The 24,550-nt window shown below is 40.4% G+C and overlaps 1 protein-coding gene across 2 annotated transcripts in view; it reads right to left on the bottom strand.

The window, feature by feature from the left end:
• Positions 1-1,863: 1,863 nt before the first annotated feature.
• RASSF3 (Ras association domain family member 3) overlaps positions 1,864-24,550 on the bottom strand; it is a 37,479-nt gene continuing 14,792 nt past the window's right edge. For both annotated transcript variants that reach the window (XM_058190966.1, XM_058190967.1), the window contains 4 exons: positions 17,407-17,514; positions 7,607-7,871; positions 6,341-6,456; positions 1,864-4,779 (listed from right to left, as the gene is read on the bottom strand). In XM_058190966.1, coding sequence (XP_058046949.1) covers positions 4,630-4,779; positions 6,341-6,456; positions 7,607-7,871; positions 17,407-17,514 — 639 coding nt within the window. In that variant the 3' untranslated portion in view covers positions 1,864-4,629. The remainder of the gene's footprint in view (positions 4,780-6,340; positions 6,457-7,606; positions 7,872-17,406; positions 17,515-24,550) is intronic.

The following is a 24,550-nucleotide window of genomic DNA, read 5'->3' as shown; positions in this document are numbered from 1 at the left end:
TTCATTGTAATTGTAGAATGGGAGATTAAGCAATACTGTCAGAATATGACTTATGAAGAGACTGAAAGTAATGAGAAGATTGAAGTACCTTCCTTTTGTTACATTTGTTCTGTGTATCCTGCCTTGAAACTTGTACTTGTGCTTAAAGGAACCCACAAAAAAAAATATTAATGAGGCTGGAATACAATTTTTTTCCCCAGAGGTGAGCTTCAATCCACACATCACTTTTTCAAAAGTAATCAGCTCCATTAAATGTATACACTAAGACAGTATTTTAACTATACAGTTTGATCAAGACAGCATGTTTATAAAACATATACACCAAAGCCGCTACAACAGAACTGAACTCGCATAATCATCAGTTTCCATCCCAGTTTAAAGAATGTTATTTTTAAAAAACCTATAACACTTAAATACAATTTTAAACTCAAGCAAGCCCTGTACAATGACCTTTAAGCATAACAAAAATTAGATAATATACTACTTGTATAATTTAGCAGCTCCTATCCCAATAAGCCTAGTGTTGTGGCACCAACCCCCACCCCACCGGGCCTGGCCCCCTGCCAGAGAGTGACTCAGAGAGTGAGGGGGAAGGGCCATCAGGGCTTCCTTCTGCAGGGCCGGCTTCCCTGGCTCAGCTCCAGGAGCCAGAGGCAGGCCAGGTGGAAGAAATAATGAGGCCTCTGTCTCCTGTATCTCCCCCGCCCAGGCAATGCTCCCAAACCCAGCTGAGGACAATCAGTCCTGGTTGGTCCCTAGGTTTCGTAGACAGGAGAGGCGGGAACAGAAGCAGGGGTGGGGCAGGCCTAGGAAGTGCTGAGTCATGGAGCCACACCCACAGGGTATAAAAGCAGCAGGGGCTGCTATACTACTCCGTGGCGAACAAATCAACTGCTTAGAACTTGAGCTGAAGTACTGTTTGTTCCTGGTTTCCTGGTTGACTCGCCGGCATCAAGAAAAGATAACAGAGAAACTTGGCAGACACTCGCTAGTTTGCTGCCAGAGCTGATAGCTGCCATGGACTGAATTGCCGGCTAATTAAGTCATCACTCGTGCCTCCCGGACTGAGGTGGTGGTGGTGGAACAGAACACCTATGCTGTTTACTAGATCAGCAAAGCCTGGCATCACCAAGCAACTAAATCCACATTGTTAACACATTTTCAAACTTCAGCAGGGTGCCAGTTTATTTTTTAAGGGAATTGTCCATTTTCTAGGAAATGTAAATTTCCCCAATTTCTGCTATGCAGCTTCATTGAGGTAGGGACTTGCTCCTGGGAAGGATGAGCAAAGAACATTGGAAGTGCCATCCAATGCATGAATGTTATCTCAGTTGCAGCTGAGTAAGTAAGTAGACAGGTATTATCTATTGGATATATACCAGAGGTGGATGATCACCACAGTGATAATGACAGCTGCATAATTTCATACCGGGTGGGAGAAAGCAATAGAACATCTTTCCACCAGAGAGACGAAAGGCCCTGAGGATATGGTTTTGTTAGAGGGCCTAATAACCCCAAATAAAGATGGAGCTGATCAAATGGTTTAATTGTATTGCTGCTGCCATTTGTGTGTGTGTGTGTGTGTGTGGTTTTTAATGTTGTGGATTCTGAATATAGTAAGATGTGGATTTTGAATGTAGTAAGAGTTTCCTGGAGTTACCTGTGTGTGAATTGACAAGCCATATAAATCTGTTTAAATAAATAAATAGTTGATCAATTTTGAAGTGTGTTGCACATAATAACTGAGTGATTATGCTTGAATAAACAGAGAAGTGAATATGTGAAAAACCCACTAATTAGTGCCATATTATACATTTGAAGGAAGTCAATAAGTTAATAAAAGAAATAAGTTAGTAAAAGAAATAACCATACAGAACAATGCCAACTTCAGCTTTATTTATGGAAAACTTGCTGTAGTATTTTCTTTACATCAAAGGGAATTGGATTTCTGTATAAAAAACTCAAAAATAATAAATAATGTTTCTCAAAAAGTGTTTTCCATGTCCTCTCCAACCTATTCTTCATTAACATATGATCAAAACATAAGATCCTTAACATCTTTGAAGATTAGGAATGTTACATTAAAATAAAAATTGAACCCTACATTAAAATAATCACTGAGTCTCTTTATAATTGAAAATAATAATAGCAGGTAACCCAAGTAAAAGAATGTCTGGATTAATACAAACTGTTTTTCTTACTCTAACCTGTAGTACATAAAACACATCAAAAAAGAGTAAGAAAACAAAGTTCAAGTTAAAATTATAATTCACATATTTGTAAATTGTCATTCAATATTCAAAAACAGCATTTCAAACTTAGGATCAGATGTTTTAAAAAAACTAAAACATTAAATGCTTTGCCTTAATACAGTTAGATGACTCTTACGCTGGTTTACAGCTTAACTGCTCCAGTTAAGCTAAGGAAAAGAGTCAAATTGGAATTCATGTCTGCATCCACATATACAGAAAAACAAGTTCTGGTTTGCTTTACTGCGGTGATATTTATTTTTCATGAGTTCTACCATAATATGTTTGTACTTTTATACTGTATGCCTTTTTAGACAAGCAATATTGCTTTCTTATGTGGCTTTGGATTTACGCTAAGAGTAAACAAGGAAGTGATATTTCCTACCAAGATAAGGTAGGGAAAGAAATTATATCTTGAACGTGGAGGAGTGAACAAATATTCAGTGGCAAGAACAGAATATTGAATGGGAAACTGAAACAATCTCCCCAGCATTCTTTGTTTTAGCTCAGAACTTTTTCTCTGCTCCAGATTAATGCCCTTTTTTTCAGTGATGCTTTATGAAGTAGTAATCAGGAGTAATGTTTGCCTACTGGTCATTTATGTGCAAATTATATTAGAAACAAACTATAATGAACCCAGGATGCACAGTATAAGATAAAATATAAAGTAAAACAGCATTAATATCTCACTGCTTCATTAGATGACTAATGATACCCAAACTGATCCATTGACCTGACTTAGTATCTTCAGGGGAAAAAATTATAGTTGCAGTCAAGCACCACTATTCTATGTAACTTTGATTCTATCTCCAATGAAATAAAAGACAAATACAGAGTACTACAGTTAACTGTGAACAGAAAACAATACAAGGTATGTTGTTATATATTAACCACAAATTTCAAAATAGTATTAATTAATATTCTATTGTAGTAAAGATTGTCTCTGCACTTTGAAAGTTATAACCTTATTTTGACAAGAAAAGCAACCAAAAAATGAAGGCACTTTTTAATAATATATTAGTGTTGCCTGCAATATCCACCAGATGGCACAATTTCTAAGGATGTTCCTCAAAACTTTTAAAGTAAATGTCCAAATGATTTTATTTTTAAAAAGACTGGCCAATGTGATTATTTTAAATTATGGAAATTAAATTTATCCCAAGTGAATATGTTGTGATGGATGGCTACAAATAATGGGTACAACAACCTCTGAGATATATTTATCTAAATGTTTCTATTGCACATCCATTTCTTTGGTTTTGTTATATATACCTTAGATAAACTAAAAAATAGTTTATTTTTTGAGGAAAAAATACTGCTAATTAACTGCAAAATTTTCCCCCTCACAAATATCTTACCTAGAATCCTAGTCAACTTTTAGTTGACTTTTCAGAATAGAAATTAAAAATTATAGATTGTCAAGTTATTCACAGTGCAATGAGTATAAGTAAAAATAATACTTGGTTTCAAATGGAGGAAATTTCATATTAAAAATAACATCATGAAGATAATTTTTATCTCTTTTCCAGGAGATAAACTGTATATTCAAAGGAATTCAAAAAGACATTTGGACATTTAATAAATTATAAGAATTCCAAATTAACAATTTAATGTTGATTTTAGATTCATAAAAATCTCTACAATATTTGAGCATATCACCAACTTCATATAGGTTTGTGACTATGTGCTGCATATCACATGCATTTTACTCTCTACTATATTTAATAAACCGTCTTCAATAATAGCACTGAATATATTAATTTCAGTAATGAACAAAATCCGTCAACTTTCTTTCTCATTACATCAACCAACTGCAAAACAATCTCTTTTCAATATTATTTCAACATTTCTTTTCTCCAACTCTTACCTTCATTTCAACTTTCATTATACCTTCTATAGTTCCATTTGCTTGAACAACGTTAACTTAACGTTTTGAGCATTATTTCTCTTCAACGTATAAAAATAATTTAATTTGCAAAATTATAAAGAAATACTTGAAAACAGGCAGTCAAAAATCAATTCTGCTATCAAATAAGTCTACTAATTCTTATTATAAACTGAGTTTGAGTAGCATATCAAAATTTACATCCCCCATTACTTTAACATTAAAACAGAAAAGCTTCATTTCTTACTGCCTTTGAAAACAGACTTCTCTGACAATCATAACTAGAAAGGGGAAAAATCAAGACATAGCATAAACAAAAGCCTGCAAATATTGCAATTTCCACATGCTCCTACATGCAAAATATATCAATCTATAGAACTGCCTTTAGGAAACAAATTCTTCCTTGTGAAAGTCATTTTGCTAAAGATACTAGATCTGGCAAGTTACTTAAAATAAAAGCAACACATGTCTTCCCTGAGTATTCTTTGACCCCCTTTAACTTGGAATCCAAACTCCACCAAGAGCTTCTTCAAGTTTTTTTCTGTATACTGAGTAGCGTCTTTTTAAGGTTTGTAGTTGCTCATCTTCTTCTTTGTCCAGAATACGTAGGAAGTTCTGTAGTTCAGGAAGGCTAAAAGCTTCCCACTGTGAAAATAAAATTGGGCATTTATCCATAGCATCCAAGAACAATTGACAATTTGGTTTGTAATTTTCATTTTATTGTGCTACTCAAGTAGAAACAATAAATTTATTTTCCTTCAGGATCTACTATGCCAAAATACAGAAATACACAAACCTATAGATAAAACCGTCCATGAATAAATCCATGTATTTCTCACAAATTTCAAAAGCATGCAAAAAAACAGAATAACTCCATATTCTTGAAATTTTTAGTTCAGAAGCAGGAAGATAAAAGACCAAAAGGCTAATATTATATCTAACTAGTTTTTTGATATATATCAAATTATATGCAATGGCCAAGAGGGTTGATGGCTAATCATAATTGTTAGGAGTAGAAACCTGGAAATCCAGTTTGCACATGTAAGAATATTATATCTCATCTTAAGCCAAATATTTTACAGCCAAATTTTTGGGGATGTGATTTATTAACAGAGTAAGAATGGAATAGAAATAAATGTTCTCTAGTGCAGCAGTCACCAACTGGTGTGGTCCGCTAGAAAATTTTAGTGGTCCATGGAGAAATCTTCGTATTTTTGCCAATGCACCCTGGAGGAGGAGCTGTGGTGCAAGTGGGCCAAAGCAATGATTGCGATGGCTGGAAGCTGTGGGAGCAAAGCACTACTTGCACTTGCGCAGCATCAGCATTCCGCCTTGGTATATTTGCCTAGCCGGTGGCACAAAGCAGCCCTTGTCTCCTGCCGCTTGGGACTTGGAGCTGTAAACGGTGTCTGATCAGGGGAACAACCGGATTTTGCTCTCTATTGCAGACGGCAGATCGGCCCCCTGCAAGGTCTCGTCTCTCGAAGAGCGCTCGCTGAAGCGGTGCGGGAAACTTCGGCTGGGCTCCTCTTTTGGCAGATGTTTTCATCTGCTAGGAATACTTTATATCAGATTCTTATACCAAGCATGGCATGGCACTAAACCCAAAAGGTTTTAAACATCCTTTCCAATATAAGATTCTATAAAATCTACACTATACAAGTAGTCTTCAAACAGTTCATTTAGTGACTGTTCAAGGTTACAAAGGCACTAAAAAGTGAGTTATGACAGTTTTTCATATTTACGACTGTGAATATGACAGCATTCCCACGGTCACGTGATCAAAATTCTGTCGCTTGGCAACTGACTCATATTTATGATGGTTGCTGTGCCCCAGGGTCAGGTAATCACCTTTTGCAAGCATCTGACAAGCAAAGTCAATGGGGAAGCCAGATTCACGTAATAACTGTGTAACTAATTAAACAACTGCAGTGATTCACTTAACAACTGTGGCAGGAAAGGTCGTACGAGCAAATTTCACTTAACAAATTTCTCACTTAGCAACAAAAAAAAGCTGGGGTTCACTTCTGGTCGTAAGTTGAGGACTACCTGTATTTTAATTGGCTACTTGCTTGTTTTTCTCTATAAACATGAATACATTCAATAGGTTTGAACTGGAAATTCTACACCATTTCTAGTTAGAAATCCTAGCAGTGAACTAGCTGGACTTCAAGATTTCCAAGTACACAACACAAGTATAACTTACCAAAACCTCCCCAGATTCATGCTCACGCAAAACAAAGCTAAGCATATCTGTTCTTGGGCCAGCCACCAACCGCAAATAGAGAGGATGTTCTGTTTCTGAGAGCTTGCACATATAAACTGCAAATAATACAAAAGAAAGAACACTCATTCAGATTTCTGCTGATTATCAGACGACAGCTTTATCAGTGCACAAATAGAGGCATCTCAGTACTACATTATATAAATGGAGAACAATGAGCAACAAAGAATAATGAATGGTGCACTATAACCATTATAATCTTTGACTGGTGATGAATATCCTACCTTTCTATTTCACTGCTCTTTATTATAGTTTTAAAAGTCCATAGTCACACAGTATGCTTAATGAACAGTTCTAAGTAAATAAACCCTTTACATTCAGAAAACTCAAGAAATATTCTCTAAAAATTATGTGCAATATTAGAAATAAATAGAATAAAACCCAAGGTTTATTGTGAAATTTATTGTGAAAGGGAAGAGCAAGGAGGGAGAAAGATTCCTATTTCCTTAGCTTTTTCTTCTCTCCATACTTCACTGTTTCTCTTTTACAAGGTTAACACATGCTGGAGGTGAAAGGTGAGGCAATAACTGTAAAAGAATATCAAGATAGCCTTGAAGAAGGAATTCAACAGCTGTTAAATAAATATCAGCTTAGCCTTGGAAGGGAGCACAAGGTGAAAAACGAACTCAAGGAGGCCCTTACTTGATTTTCTTTCATGTAAGAAGGAGTAGAGAAAGTATTTGCTATGTCCTTAAACAATAGCATATATTTTCCTTATCTGGTCTCCTTCAAAAGGCTGACAGCAATCAAGATTACTCTTAGAAAAGTCACCCTGGAACTAGGAAACATTAGATTGACATCACCTAATTCAACCAACTATTAATAGCTTTTAGAACAAACCAAAATTCAATTCATTGTGGCATCAATGCTCCTAATTTCCTGGTTCACACAAGCATATAAGATTGTGCTGGCTGTAGAACCAAATAAAACATTGAAATTATCCAAAGATTCTATTCAGCTGAAATTAATCATACATATGCATGAAACAGATCAAAAAGGGAAATTTAATTTCTGCTATTTTAATAGTTTTTAATGTTTTATTAGAAATATCAGTTTGTCAAATAAATCTATTTCCCAACACACGTCTCAGAAATAATTCTACTACATCTAGGCCATAAAAGAACAAAATTAGCATCAAAATCTTTTTCTTTAATCCATTTATAACTCAGAAAAAATCTGTTTTCATACCTTGATCTTCCTTGTGACATTGTTTATAAAGTGCAAACTTGGCAGGATTATCAGCCACCAGAAATTTTTTGAGCAAAGCCTCAATAACTTCACGGACTGTGTTAGTACTGCTGATATGAAGAGTGTTCATATAGCCATTAGGCAAATAAAAAGTTGTCTCACTGCTGTTGAGATGCTTTCCTACATTCACAGAAGTCTGTAGAGTAGTAGGTCTGCAAAGTTCTATCTGAACTTTGATGAAGCCAGTGTATATTCCGCTTGCATTCTATAAATAAAAACACATATGCATATAACAATGAAATCATATTTGTTTGTTCTATAACAAAATGGAGAACAGATACATTTTCATGTACATGCTTTAGATGGCATAGGTGGCTGCTGTCTCCACCACTATGGAGAAAGAAAAACTCAGCAAATAATCAGATTGCTATTTCCCCTGTTACCTAGGTAAGTACAGATTGCTTACCAGTGTAAGCAATGCTTAGTTAACAGTGGCAAGTGCCAGAATTTCAATTGCAAAGCAGTACAGTCACATGGCATTGTGCTTTACCATCATGTTGCTAAGCAATAGAAATTCTGGCACTTCCAGTTGCCACTGTTAAGCACTATCATTAAGCACAATGACTTGTGACCATCATTTGTGATCTCCTGCTGACTTCCTTGTTAACTTGCTTGTCAGAAAATGGCAGTGAAGATTGCAAATGGCAATCAAATGACTGCAGGAAGCTGCAACAACATAATTGCAAGCTCGGCACTGAGAATCCAGGTTGTGTGGGGAGACTATGATGGCCGGTTTGATGACTGGCCATAAGTAGCACTTACCAGCAATAGCACTTAAAAGGTATATACCGTATACCGCTTCAAAGTGCTTTATAGCCCCTCTCTAAGCTGTACCACTCATTCAGTGCTGTCATAAGTTGAAAGGTTGCTGAACAGGCAAACACCATTTGTAACTGTGATTGAATAGAACAAGAAGAAACCAGCATGGCTGCACAACGATCTCTCTGACAAAGACAAAAGGGACAAGTACAAAAATTGGAAAGAAGGACACATAACTAAGGCAGAATATCGGCAGATAGCCAGAATCTGCAAAGTTGAAGTCAGGAAAGCAAGGGCTCAGAATGAACAAAATTCAAAGATAATAAAAAAGTTTCTTCCAACATATAAATAACAAGAAAAAAATCAAGAAAACAGTCATTCCACTAAAGAGAGAATACAGCAAAGAAGTATCAGGCAGCAGAGAGAAAGCAGAGCTGCTTAACTCATTCTTTGCATCGGTCTTCACACAAAAAGAAACAGTAGTCCAATCTACCAAAAACAAAACTGAAAAAGACAGACTAGAAATAAAAGTTAAAATAAGCAAAAAATGGTAAGAGAACACCTGTCTGATCTTAATGAATACAAATCACCAGGACCTGATGGATTACATCCCAGAGTTCTAAAGGAGCTGGCAGATGTCATCTCAGAACCACTGTACCACATCTTCCAAAAATCCTGAAACACCGGGGAACTACAAGAGGACTGGAAAAGAGCTGATGTGGTTCCCATCTTCAAAAAACAAAACAAAAAAAAAAAGGCCCAGGAAACTACAGACTAATCAGCCTAACATCAGTATCTGGGAAGATACTAGAAAAGATAATAAAAAACAGAACTGCCAACGTCTACAAACGAGTAAAGTAATAACTAGAAATCACCATGGATTTATTAAAAACAGATCATGCCAAACCAATCTTATTTCATTCTTCAACATAGTGACTAAATTAGTAGACCAGAGAAATACTGTGGACATAATATACTTAGAATTCAGCAAGGCATTCGACAGAGTAGACCACAACCTACTTCTTTGTAAACTAGAAAAATGTGGGATAGATAGCATCACCATCAGATGGATTTGTAACTACCTGACAAACCATGCTCTACGAGTAGTCCTTAAGGGTACTACATCTACATGGAAGGAAGGAAGCAGTGGGGTACCACAAGGTTCTGTCTAATGACAGAATGACTTACTGATTTGGACTGGTTCAGGAGAACAGCTAGGGATTATGGGTATCAGTTCACCGAACGGGTAGTAATTACCCCTCCTTGGCCCCACCCACACCTGGCCGCTCACCTCTTCCAGCTGCTCGATATTCCACAGAATTCAATGTTAAACGCAACAGAGAGAATGCTAACTTTTCTCCCTCCATTCACAATAGAGCTGCTGCAGCCTGTTCCTTTTAAAGTAGTCCCCAGGAAGTGGGGGGAGGAACTGGAATGGAGTCATTTTTGTGAAAGGCAGGAAAAAATGGGCAAGGGGATTTTCCTGCCTGTCATCCATTCCTCAATTTCAGCACAGACTGAGGGAAGGTTGGTAGGCAGGAATATTCCCCTCCCCATTTTTCTGCCATTTGCAACAAGGAGTGGCTGGGAGGGGCCGGTGAGGAGCCCCTCGATGTGAGTGATGTCGAGTTGGCCACACCCACCCAGTCACATGACCTTCCACTGAAACAAGCCACACCCACAGAACTGGTAGGGGAAATTTTTTAATTTAATTAATTTTTTAATAAGGGGCATCCACCAGCGTGCCTACAGTTCCTGTCCTTATGTTTCCTTTAGTTATATTCATTTTATGTTTTCAATTTATGCTTATATATATATTATCTAATATGTATTTGAAGAAATAAATAAATAAAATAAAAAATTTCACCCTTGACTGGGTGAAACCAGGCTTAACAGCAGTAACTGTGAGAGGGAACTTTGAGTTTTAGTGGACAACCAATTAAATATGAGGCAACAGTGTGTGGCGGCAGCCAAAAAAGCCAATGCAATCCTAAATTACATTAACTGAGGGATACAATAAAAATCAAGGAAAGTACTAATACCATTCTAGAAAACCTTAGTAAGACCACATTTAGAGTACTGCATCCAGTTGTGGTCACCACACTATAAAAAAGATATTAAGACTCTAGAAAGAGTGCAGAGAAGAGCAACCAAGACGATTAAGGGACTGGAGGCTAAAACATACAATGAATGGTTGCAGGAACTGGGCATGGCTAGTCTAGTGAAGAGAAGGAGCAGGGGAGACATGATAGCATGTTCCAATATTTGAGGGGCTGCCATAGAGAGGAGGGGATCAAGTTATTTTCCAAAGCACCTGAAGGCCAGAAAAGGAATAATGGATGGAAACTGAACAAGGAGAGATTCAACTTGGAAATCAGGAGAAATTTTCTGACTGAGAACCATCAACTAATGGAACAGCTTGCATTCATAAGTTGTAGGAGCTTCATCACTGGAAGCATTCAAGAAGAGACTGGACTGCCATCTGTCAAAAATGGTGTAGGGTCTGCTTGGGTGGAGAGTTGGACTAGATGACCTACAAGATCCCTTCCAACTCTGTTAATCTGTATCGGGGTTGGCAACCTGCGGCTCCAGAGCCACAGAGCTTTGGGCCATCTGCTCCCTGTCACATCAGTGGTTTGCCCCTCCCCTTATTTCTTTTTTGGACTCCAGCCCGAGGCGGCAGCAAGCGAAGGCTGCCTTACACGTAAATGTGGCGTGAAGGCAGGTACAGGGCAGCTTCGCTCCTGCACTTTCCTCTCCCCGCCCCTCCTCTCAAAACCCGTGGGCTGGCTGTGGCTGAGCTGGGAGCATGTGCATGCACGGAAAGATCCTGTCGTGTCCCACTCCTCCGCTGACGGCCGGGTCAGGGAAATCCGAATCAGCCTTGCCTCTGCAGCTCTGCCCAAAGTCCTAGCAAAGTCCTCAGAGCAGGCAGGAGACCAGTAAGTGACTTCAGCAAGATAAGTTCGACTTTTGCCTGACTCAGAGACTGCCAGAAAGCAGATCCTTTATATAGGCCATGGGGTGTGGCTCCATGACTCAGCACTCATTAAGGCCTGCCCCTCCCTTCCTTCTGTTGCCTCCGCCTATCCAGCCTTCTGATGCGAGGGTCACACCAATCAGCAGCTGTTGGGAATAAACCCTCCTCAGGCTCACATGCTGTGGAGGAGGGGGAGGGGTCTAGCTGCTCCGTTTGCCTGGGCATGGAATCAGGGCTGGGGCCGGGAGATGCTCCTTCTTCTGCAGTTTGTGTGGGCATGGAGCCAGGACTTGGGCCGGGAGGCATACATTCCTCAGTGTTCGGGAGCAGGTAAGAAGGCCCCGGCTGCTCTGAGGGCGGGCAAGACACAACAGATCCTCCGTAAGTGCCTGCCTTGCGAGCGCCTTTCCTGAGCTTTGGCGCTCGCTTGAGGATCTCCCCACGCGTGCACACACTCCTGGCTCAGCACAGCTGTCCCGGGTGTCCTGAGAGGAAAACGGGGAAGAGGGTCACCAGAGAGTGCAGGAGCGAAGCTGCCCTGTACCTGTCTTCACGCCACATTTGCACATAAGGCAGCCTTCACTTCTTGCCACTTCAGGCTGGAGTCTCTCCATGCGTACGCACGCTCCCGGCTCAGCCACAACCAGCCAGGGAGTTACGAGAGGAGGAGGGTCACATGAAGAAAGGGGGGAAACACACACACACATATACAGAGAGAGACACACACATACATAGTGATATACGGAGAGGAGGTGAGAGAGACATAGAGAGAAACATATAGAGTTATATATAGAGGCGGGGGAGAAGAGAATGGGAGAGGGAGAGAGACAGAGGGAGAGAGACACAGAGTGGGAAGAGAAGGGGAGAGAGACATAGAGAATAGTTTTGTGGCTGGCTAGGCGTGGCTAGGCCGTCATGTGACTGGGTGGGAGTGAGTGACATTGAGCTGGCCACGCCCACCCAGGTTTTGTGGCTCCCAATGTGTTTTTTTCCTGTAGGAAACAGGTCCAAGTGGCTCTTTGAGTGTTTAAGATTGCCGACCCCTGATATGTATCTATCTATGTCATCTGGGCATTTACACATATGAGATTTATGAGCAGATACCATCAGAACATTCTAAATTTGTTCTGCATTTTCACAGGCACTTAAGAGTCATTCCCACTGCACAGAGTAACCATGAAGTCACCGTAATCACTCACAGTGTCTGCATGAGAAATGTAGGGAGAATCATATGAATAGACAAAGATTCAAAATCCACTGATTACAAATAAACAACCTGAATTTATGTTGAGGTCTCTGTGCACCATGCATAAACATGACTAACTATGCTTACCAGAGGCGGAAAAAAATAATCAATGCAAGCAAATCAAAATCAACAGCTAGGACTAGGTTGTTGTATAACGTATGCCAGAAAACTGACTTTGAAACCTGTAGTTAATGGTACCATTACCAACTTGAATGATTTTATGCAGGATGTGGAATAAGTCTGGTTAACACAAACAGGGAGTTCTAATACTGCCTTAAACATGATAGCCAGTTGGATGTCTCTGGGTCAGTCACTCTCTCAACCCAACCTATCTCAGAGAATTTTGTAGTGGGGGAAAAATCTAACAAATAAATAAAATAAATATTAATGGTAACCTCTGGTTTTGGGGTTCTTGCACCAAAAATGCCATGAGCTAGACCAAGAATACTAGCTAGGTCTTGGGATGCGAAGACAAATGAGGCACTTGGGTCACTTTTGCCTTAATTAAGCCAGTTAATCTGATCAGGTCTGGCAGCCATAATAACTGCTATAGTGTATGGCCTCACAGAAAGTCTTTTGAGAAAAGTAGAGTAACTTCATTATGAATGATGTTACAATTTATGAAACACTCCTTGCTCAAACACACAAGGCACAGAGAGTGTTTGTTGGATGGTGGATACATTGCTGCACTTGTATACCTTCTAAGACAGGTATCCAAATCATAAGAAAGTTAGGATTTTCAATCCACAAACAATTCACAAACTGTAAACAAAATAACAAAAGAAGAGCAATAATAATAATAATACAATAAATCTTTAATATAATAAAACCCACAGACTAAGTTCAGCAACATCTCAAATGGGAAATTTATTTATTTATTTATTTTATTTATTATTTAAATTTGTATACCGCCCTTCTCCCGAAGGACTCAGGGCGGTTCACAGCCAAGTAAAAATACATAATACACTATAAATACAATTAAAATACAATTAAAAACTTATTAAATTGGCCAGAATTAAAATTTAGAAATAAAACCCATTAAAAACCCATAAACTTAAAAAACTAACCCAGTCCAGCGCAGGTGAATAAGTGAGTTTTAAGCTCACGGCGAAAGGTTCGGAGGTCCGGAAGTTGACGAAGTCCTGGGGGGAGTTCGTTCCAGAGGCGGAGCCCCACAGAAGGCCCTTCCTGGGCGTCGCCAGACGACACTGTCGCGCCGGCACCCTGAGGAGTCCCTCTCTGTGAGGCGCAGGTCGGTGAGAGGTATTCGGTAGCAGCAGGCGGTCCGTAAGTAACCCGCCCTATGCCATGGAGCGCTTTAAAGGCGTTCACCAACACCTTGAGCGCACCGGAAGGCCACAGGTAGCCAGTGCAGCCTGCGCAGGATAGGTGTCACTCGGGAGCCACGAGGGCTCCCTCTATCACCAGCGCAGCTGCATTCTGGACTAACTGTAGCCTCGGATGCCCCTCAAGGGAGCCCCATGTAGAGAGCATTGCAGTAGTCCAGACGAGACGTCACAAGGGCGTGAGTGACTGTGCACAAGGCATCCCGGTCTAGAAAGGGGCGCATCTGGCGCACCAGGCGAACCTGGTGGAAAGCTCTCCTGGAGACGGCCGTCAAGTGGTCTTCAAAAGACAGCCGTTCATCCAGGAGAACGCCCAAATTGCGCACCTCTCCATCGGGCCAATGACTCGCTCCCGACAGTCAGCCGCGGACTCAGCTGACTGTACCGGGATGCCGGCCTCCACAGCCACTCCGTCTTGGAGGATTGAGCTTGAGCCTGTTTCTCCCCATCCAGACCCGTACGGCTTCCAAACACCGGGACAGCACTTCGATAGCTTCATTGGGGTGGCCCGGTGTGGAAAAGTACAGCTGGGTGTCATCAGCGTACAGCTGGTACCTCACACCGAAGCCACTGATAATCTCACCCAGCGGCTTCATATAGATGTTGAACAGCTCAATCCCTCCAAGACAGAGTGGCTGTGGATGCCGGCATCCCGGTACAGTCAGCTGCAGCCGCGGCTGACTGTTGGGGGCGAGTCATTGGCCCCAATGGAGAGGGTGCGCAACTTGGGCGTCCTCCTGGATGAACGGCTGTCCTTTGAAGATCATTTGGCGGCCGTCTCCAGGAGAGCTTTTTACCAGGTTCGCCTGGTGCGCCAGTTGCGCCCCTTTCTAGACCGGGATGCCCTATGCACGGTCACTCACGCCCTCGTGACATCTCGCCTAGATTACTGCAATGCTCTCTACATGGGGCTCCCCTTGAAGGGCATCCGGAGACTGCAGTTAGTCCAGAATGCGGCTGCGCGGGTGATAGAAGGAGCCCCTCATGGCTCCCGGGTGACACCTATCCTGCGCAGACTGCACTGGCTACCTGTGGCCTTCCGGGTGCGCTTCAAGGTGTTGGTGATCACCTTTAAAGCGCTCCATGGCATAGGGCCGGGCTATCTACGGGACCGCCTTCTGCTACCGAATACCTCTTACCGACCCGTGCGCTCTCACAGAGAAGGACTCCTCAGGGTGCCGTCAGCTAGGCAGTGTCGTCTGGCGACACCCAGGGGAAGGGCCTTCTCTGCGGGGGCTCCCGCCCTCTGGAACGAGCTCCCCCCAGGACTTCGCCAACTCTCGGACCTTAGAACCTTCCGTCGTGAACTTAAAACACATTTATTCAGGTGCGCAGGACTGGATTAGATTTTTTAACTTTTAAATTTTAAATTTTATATTGATTTTAATTGGTTTTATTATTTTTAGTTCAATTGGCCGGCTAAATATTTCATTTTAAAATTTATTTTAAATTCATTGTCTATCTATGTATTTTAATATGGCTGTACACCGCCCTGAGTCCTTCGGGAGAAGGGCGGTCTAGAAATTTGATTAATAATAAAAAATAGAAGGGGCGAAAGAATCGACCCCTGCGGCACCCCACAAGTGAGGCGCCGCGGGTGACCTCTGCCCGTCAACACCGTCTGCGACCGGCCGGAGAGATAGGAGGAGAACCACCGATAAACGGTGCCTCCCACTCCCAATCCCTCCAACCGGCGCAGCAGGATACCATGGTCGATGGTATCGAAAGCCGCTGAGAGGTCTAATAGGACCAGGGCAGAGGAACAACCCCTATCCCTGGCCCTCCAAAGATCATCCACCAATGCGACCAAAGCCGTCTCAGTGCTGTAACCGGGCCGGAAGCCGGACTGGAACGGGTCCAGATAGACAGTTTCCTCCAGGTGCAAGGGAAACTGATATGCCACCATACTCTCTACAACCTTCGCCGCGGCGGGTTGGAGACCGGACGATAATTACCTAAAACAGCGGGTCAGGAAGGCTTCTTGAGGAGGGGCCCCACCACCGACTCTTTCAAGGCGGCCGGAAAGACTCCCTCCAACAAGGAAGCACTCGTAATCCCCTGGAGCCAGCCTCGTGTCACCTCCTGAGTGGCCAGCACCAGCCAGGAGGGGCACGGGTCCAGTAAACACGTGGTGGCATTCAATCTACCCAGCAACCTGTCCATGTCCTCGGGAGTCACAGGGTCAAACTCATCCCAAACAACATCACCAAGACCGCCCTCAGATGCCCCGTCCGAATCGCCACAATTTTGGTCCAGACCGTCCCTAAGCTGAACGATTTTATCGTATAGATAACCGTTAAACTCCTCAGCACGTCCCAGCACGTCCCAGCAACGGGTCATCCCGCTCCCCCTGGTGAAAACATTAAAATGAAAACATAAAAATGTTTTCTTAATAATGTGCCTAAATTGTAATTATAAAAATCATAGATTTATATTTCTAAGTCCTTTAGGTATGCATAATGAGAAGAAACATTCCGAGCACAAAATGCAGCTCAATATTTATACACGTCAATTGTTACCGAATAGGTAGAGTAAACTGTAATACAGAGAGACCACACAAAGGACAAAATAGACAACCCCCATTTGCTTCTTCTCCAATTGCCTCCCATCTTCCTTTGCCTGTCTGGTATAATCCTGTCTAGTAATATGAATTCTTGCAAATCTAGGAGGTGGATGCTAAGCTCCCATGTAACACCTCTCCTGCGCAGGCTGCACTGGCTACCTGTGGCCTCTCGGGTGCACTTTAAGGTGTTAGTCACGACCTTTAAGGCGCTCCATGGCTTAGGACCTGGGTACTTACGGGACCGCCTACTGCTACCACATGCCTCCCACCGACCCGTACGCTCTCACAGAGAGGGACTTCTCAGGGTGCCATCCGCCAAACAATGTCGGCTGGCGGCCCCCAGGGGACGGGCCTTCTCTGTGGGGGCTCCCACACTCTGGAACGAACTCCCCCCGGGCTTACGCCAGATATCTGACCTTCGGACATTCCGTCGCGAACTGAAAACATATCTCTTTATTCGCGCGGGGCTGGCTTGAATGAAATTTTAAACTTAAATTTTTAGCAATTTTAATGGGGTTTTTGGTTTTATGGTAAATTTCTTAATTTTTTCAGGCTCATTTAATAAGTTTTTAACTGATTTTAACTTAGTATATTGTATATTGTTCTTTGTTGGTTTTATTCTGCCTGTACACCGCCCTGAGTCCTTCGGGAGAAGGGCGGTATAAAAATCAAATAAATAAATAAATAAATAAATAAATAAATTTTATGCAATATAGAATACACTTGCCATCATTTACAGTATGGTTAATCACATCTACTGCTGACTTCAGGGACACAAGATAAACACTTCTGTCCCAAACAGACATGCTACCTAATCATAATAAATACCTTATATAAAAAGCTTACCAATGTCATCTTTAGCTTGTCAGTAACATCTGAATTGTATATTTGGACTTTTTCCTTGATTGCTTCCTTGGTGAGGTAATTATGAGTTTCTCTCTCCTTCTGAACATCCTAGAACAAAAAGATAATAAGAAATTAGTTCTACTACAATTAAAAAGTAAAACTATGAACTGGGGATCTATAAATAATATGTATGATTGGTAGTGCACAACAAACTTTTAAAAAAAATAAGAGTGATTAAAAGCTGCATAGTAAAATGACAGCATTATATCTTGCAAACATTTATTATGAAATTAGCCTCTTTTTCTTTAATGGCTTTTGACAGAAAAGAAAAGGAAATTACATATATATGCTGTCTAAAACCAAAAACGTATGATTTTGGATTAAAAAAATGAATATCTGGGTATGAAGACAAGGCAGAAGAGAAGTTCTACTCATTGTTTCAAAACTTGCTTGGCTCAAATATTCCCAATCAATACATTCTAATATTACAAGAATCCAACTCATAAAAAGAATACATTCAAGATACTTTGTTCATTTTGGGCGAGGTCATCAGTGGCTTTGGGGTGAGCTATCATCTGTACGCTGATGATACTCAGCTGTACTTTTCCACCCCAGGCCACCCCAGCGAAGCTGTCGAAGTGCTGTCCCGTTGTCTGGAGGCCGTACGGGTCTGGATGGGGAGAAACAGACTCAGACTCAATCCATCCAAGACGGAGTGGCTGTGGATGCCGGCATCTCGGTACAGTCAGCTGCAACCGCAGCTGACTGTTGGGGGTGAGTCATTGGCCCCGACGGAAGGGGTGCGCAACTTGGGCGTTCTCCTGGATGGACGGCTGTCGTTTGAAGACCATGTGGCGGCCGTCTCCAGGAGAGCTTTTTACCAGGTTCGCCTGGTTCGCCAGTTGCGCCCCTTTCTGGACCGGGATGCCTTATGCACGGTCACTCATGCTCTCGTCACTTCTCGCCTGGATTATTGCAATGCTCTCTACATGGGGCTACCCTGAGGTGCACCGGAGACTTCAGCTAGTCCAGAATGCAGCTGCTGGTGATTGAGGAGCACCACGTTGCTCCCGGTAACACCACTCCTGCGCAGTCTGCACTGGCTACCTGTGGTCTTCGGGTGCGCTTCAAGGTTCTGGTTACCACCTTTAAAGCGCTCCATGGCTTAGGGCCCGGTACTTACGGGACCGCCTGCTGTTACCTTATGCCTCCCATCGACCCGCACGCTCTCACAGAGGGTCTTCTCAGGTGCCGTCCGCCAAGCAATGCCGGCTGGCGGCCCCAGGAAGGGCCTTCTCTGTTGGAGCACCTACTCTGGAACGACCTTCCCCCCCGGTTTGCGCCAAATATCTGACCTTCGGACCTTTCGTCGGGAATTAAAAACTCATTTATTCATTCAAGCGGGACTGGACTGATTTCTTAGATTTTTTAAATTTCTAAATTTTAAATTTTAAATTTTTAAATCTTCTGTAATTTTATATGGGGTATTTTAGGTTGGTCAATTTGACGGTTTTAATTCGGCCACTATTGAATAGGTATTTTAAATTGATTTTTAACTTTGTATACTTATTGCTTTTTATCTTGGCTGTACACCGCCCTGAGTCCTTCGGGAGAAGGGCGGTATAAAAGTTTAATTAATAAATAAAATAAATAAATAAATTTGTATACAAAATGAACCCAATAAATATTTTTATCAAACATTGTACTGGCACATCTCATCAAAGCTACTTAAGGTCTGACCATGCACTTATGTCTCTCTTTGAAGCATTTAAAATTGAGCAATCAATGATATAACTAATAGCATTGAAAATTCAGAACTGTTGTAGAACATACTGATTCATTAGCAAGATTCAGGATATTATTGTTTGTCTAAAAAGTAATTGGTACATAGGATTTCTAGGATACCAAAACTCTAGCCATAACCTAAGAGTTATTTGAACAAGAGGGAAGCACATTCATAAGGTTACAGATATCAAGGTTACAGATTTCAAGGTTACAGATATCAGACTAGAACATTGGGCACTATCTAACAAAATGAAATTCAACAGTGAAAAAAGTAAGGTTCTACATTTAGGCCAAAAAAACAAAATGCACAGGTACCGGATATGTGGTATCTTGCTCAATAGTAGTAATTGTGAGAGGGATCTTGGAATCCTAGTGGACAACCATTTAGATATGAGCCAGCAGTGTGCAGCAGCTGCCAAAAAAGCCAACATAGTTCTGGGCGGCATAAACAGGGATAGAATCAAGATCACATGAAGTGTTAATACCACTTTATAATGCCTTGGTAAGGCCACACTTGGAATATTGCATTCAGTTTTGGTCGCCACGATGTAAAAAAGATGTTGAGACTCTAGAAAGAGTGCAGAGAAGAGCAACAAAGATGATTAGGGGACTGGAGGCTAAAACATATGAAGAACGGTTGCAGGAACTGGGTATGTCTAGTTTAATGAAAAGAAGGACTAGGGGAGACATGATAGCAGTGTTCCAATATCTCAGGGGTTGCCACAAAGAAGAGGGAGTCAAACTATTCTCCAAAGCACCTGAGGGTAGAACAAGAAGCAATGGGTGGAAACTAATCAAGGAGAGATGCAACTTAGAACTAAGGAGAAATTTCCTGACAGTTAGAACAATTAATCAGTGGAACAACTTGCCTGCAGAAGTTGTAAATGCTCCAACACTGGAAATTTTTAAGAAAATGTTGGATAACCATTTGTCTGAAATGGTGTAGGGTTTCCTGCCGGGGCAGGGGGTTGGACTAGAAGACCTCCAAGGTCCTTTCCAACTCTCTTGTTGTTATTATTATTAATATAGTAACTGTATCTGGGGTTAGTAAAATAATTTTGAAGCTGCTGGCCCTGAAGAGGAATGAACTTAAAATTTTGAAAAGCATACAAAAATATATAATATTCATATCAAAGCAGACATTACCCTTATCACCAATCACCTGTTTTTGAGTAAATTAGTTCTACAACATCATTAATAGACTATATTAAATATATATTAAACTATAGTGGAGGTTTATGCTACAGAAAGCTAAAATGTAAAATAAATCCAAAAATACAAAATAAGTGTGTATGTGTTTGAATATAAGTGAATGAGAAAAAACTTAATATGTACTTGTGATAGTAAAGCTGAACAAGTTTATCATGATCTCATTCCAAAACCACTGGTTTTGCCATACCCTATATGGCAGTGCTTTAACTGTTGGCATGCAACCATTTCTAAATAGAGTTGGTTGTTTAAACTTTGAAGGCTAAATTGCAAGAATGGCATTTAGAGTTCTTATACAAGACTTCTAGCAAAAGGAAACACTAGATTACCTATCCCGTTACAATAAAATGAGAATACTATTTTTCTGAAGTGCTTTTTTTTCCCCTTCAAATTTTTTATTTTATATTATATATACATATCAATGCATGAACAGTGTGACAACTGGGTACCATACATTTCAATACAGATAAAATAATATTATTAATCATAGTTTCATCCAACTTATATATTTCTAGTAGTAACATATTTATATCTAGTAACACATTTATATCAAATTATAACCTTTCGTTATTTCATATTGTTTAAACATACACAATACTATTGCCGTTCAGTTTCTAAACCTACCTCTTATCACTGCACTTATCTTATTTTATAAAAATGTGTATGCTGATATTCTCCTTTTCTCTTATTTCTGTCTTTATTCTAACTTTTATTCATGTCACCATTATATTAAAAGACGTTCCCTTTGTAATACAATACTATCCTTCATTATTTCATTGTTCAATATTTAAATACACAATTCTAATACCAATCACAATATTATTTAAACATACAAATTAATTCTATTCATATTCTTTACATTCATCCAATCTATGATTCCACTACTAATACCTGTTTATATTAAAATATGCTCTTTCATCATTTTATTACTCATTACTAGAAGGCCTCCAAGGTCCCTTCCAACTCTGTTGTTATTATTATTATTTCACTTTATTATTCTACTACAAATCATATTATTTAAACATAGTGTTGTGACCCAGGTTCCTGGACCCGGACTCCTGGACTCGGATGATTCAGAAAGTGAGGGAGAAGACCTGGCCAGCCCTGCTTCTCTTGAGCCCTTTCCCTCCCTGGCACCCACTCAAAGGGAGGAGGAGGGGCCGGCAAAGCCTGATTCCCTGGAGCCTTCTTCTGATTTGGCAACGCCCCAAGAACAGTTTTGGAGTGATGCAAGACTGCGCAGGCGTGAACGGCGTGCACAGCAGCAGAAGAGTTGGGACAAAGCCAAGTCATAATTGTCATGCAGTGACATCTGCAGAGACTATAAATAGGAGGCGGGACTTCCTGGTTTTTTGTCTTGGACAAAGTAATGAATTTGTGCGGGCAAACTGTATCAACGGAGGGAAGAATATATTCATGAGTAATTCTGGCCTTATCTGTAATTTCCTTGTTATCTCCAGAAACTTGGCAGGCCCGTGGGTAGACATAGCCAGGACATTTATATATATGTAAATAAATCAGAAAAGGAGGCCTCTGACTGACTCTTTGCTGGGAGTATTGGGGGAAGGGAAACAGAACACATACTCTATAATTTAATTATTCAATCTCTAATTTTCCCTTTTTTAATACTTACTTCTTATTCATATTTCCCATATTTCAGTCTTCGAATCTATTTATATTAAAATACTATCTTTCATTGTTTCATTATTCAGTGTTTCAATATACTATTCTAACGCCAATCATGATATTTAAACATAAAAAATAACTCTATTCATATTCTTTGCTTTCATCCAATCTATATGATTCTAGTATTAATACATGTTTATATTATGTTTTTTGTAATTTAATTGCTCAGCATTTACCAATCACAATGTTATTTAAGCTTACTTAATAATATCATTCAATCTCTAATTTTCCCATTTTATTATTTTGTTTCATTATATAAAGGTATATGTACAAGTAATCCCTCAATCTCTTATTGAACACATTTCTATTTCTGTTCTAATTTGTCCTCCATTATAAAAAAAGGAAAGAAAAAGGAAAGATTTTTTCTTTCTTCTTTTTCTTATCAGCTTTCTATCCATCATCTCTTGCTTGCATCAATACTTCAATTCTTATTCTTTTTTAACTTGCCTCCCATATTCTTCTCTTAAATCTTGATCTCTGTATCTGTGTCTACAACCTGCCTAGTCAATCTAAGCATTTCTCCCATCCCTACCCTCTTCCACTGTCTAGCTTTGAAATTATCAGCCCAGACCCGTCTCCCTTCCCCAAGTATCTTCCTGCTCCTCCCTTTCACTTTTCAGATCTCTTAGAATGTTGGTTTAGAATGAATCATCTCCTGCTTTGATTCATCAAACATTATTAATTTTATTGATAACTCCTCGTTATCTTCTTTTTGTTGATTCCTCAATTCTGTTTTTCCCTCTATTCCTTCTGATAGCTCCTTCCTTTCCTGGGCATCTTGGTCATTAGTCATTGTCCTCTGTATAGTATTTTCCAATGTTTGATCGATGCCGTCCATTAATTCCATAATTGCTTTATGTTCTTTCTGTTTAATATTCTTTATGCTTTGAAACATCAAGTCCATCTCGTTCAAAGTTCTGTTCGTTTCCTCCTTATGTTGCATCTTATCTTGTTTTAATAAATTCCACTTTTGGCCAATAGCCCAAGAACCATTTATTCAAATCTGAGGTTACTCTTCAAAGTATACACTAATCACAGTTCTTCATATTCCGTAAGTAGTCAGTCAGTTCCATTTACATAGTCCAGGGAGTTAGCCACCATTATAGATTCAGTCATATAACTTAACATTCACGGGTCACTTTAATTAAATATCTTCCTTGTTCTCACATTTAAATCTGCAGTGGTCATAGGGTAGATGTAAATATTTTCACAGTCCTTTAAATTCCCAGGCTTATATATTTTCCTTTCATCAGCAGGTGGCATCTCAGGTTAATTTTCAATATTGTTAATAGAATTAAAATAACTTTAATTATTTTAAATTGTAATTCAATTATAGAAGCAGTGTTAATTTTTTAAATCCGTAATTCCAGCATTTTAAATTGCCTTCCCAATGTCACACCTTCCCAATTTGAGAGTCCAATTTCCTGCGTTTTTAAAGAATTTTTTTCTCTCTCTTTAATCCTTTTCTTCTGGTCTTTCTCAAAGTATTTGATTGCCGCTTTAACGGATAGTTCTGAGTAAATCCTAGATTTCTCTTTGGGGTTAACTTTTGGGTAAAGAAGAAATCCTCTCACCCAGTTCCACACTGTTCACCGAAGTCCACTCCAGCTCAAAGCTTAGATGGTCATTGGTTGGCCCAGCTTCATGGCAGCCATCTTAGGCTGTCTCGTTTTCTCGTCATGGCTGAGATAGATAATAAGCCCCGGGTCAGGCAGGAGAGTGCGAGTCTCTGAGACCTCCAGGGCATCTCACTTTGCTTCACCGCCCCTCCAAGACGGCTTTGGCTTTTTTCGGAACCCACCAAGACTCAACAAGGGAGCACTGAGACCCGCTCTCCATGTCCGATCTTGCCATGACATCAGCCAGACGTCCAGTAGTGCAACTTTATCTGATTCTAACAGATTTTAGTATGATGATCAAAATAGATCAAAATTTAATTTCTAAGTTTTTTCCACACACTTTTCTGACTGTTGCCCTGCATATTCTGCATTGAAAGATAAAGTCTTTTGCTTTGATCAATCTAACCAAGGAGTCTGGTTTTGTACCTTTTCTTTTGACAAGGCATATAGGGAAGTTGGAGAAAGCCTTATTTAATTATCTAGCAAATATACAAACTGTTCAAAATGCATGGAACATAGATTGGGTTCATATATCTTCCTAAGTTATACAGGTTCTCAACGTACGACCAAAATTGAGCATGGAATTATGGTCATAAATTCTTGTGGTTGTTAAGTGAGGCACTCATGATCACCTCAATGATCATAAATCCTGCTCACCCCACTGCAGTCGTTAAGCAACTGTATGGCTCATTAAGTGTAGCATGGGATGCTTAAGGAAGTGGGCCAGTGGAGACTTGAAGCAGGCCAGGTCCACACTGTGGCATCCTCCCCCGCTCACATATGGCTTGTGTAAGACCTCTCAGGGCCTCTCCCTCAAGTCACCCCTTGCATAGCTTCCCACCTTG

This window comes from Ahaetulla prasina, chromosome 7, assembly GCF_028640845.1.
Source record: "Ahaetulla prasina isolate Xishuangbanna chromosome 7, ASM2864084v1, whole genome shotgun sequence".
NCBI classification, from domain to species: Eukaryota; Metazoa; Chordata; class Lepidosauria; order Squamata; family Colubridae; genus Ahaetulla; species Ahaetulla prasina.
This window is presented reverse-complemented; position numbering and strand designations above follow the sequence as displayed.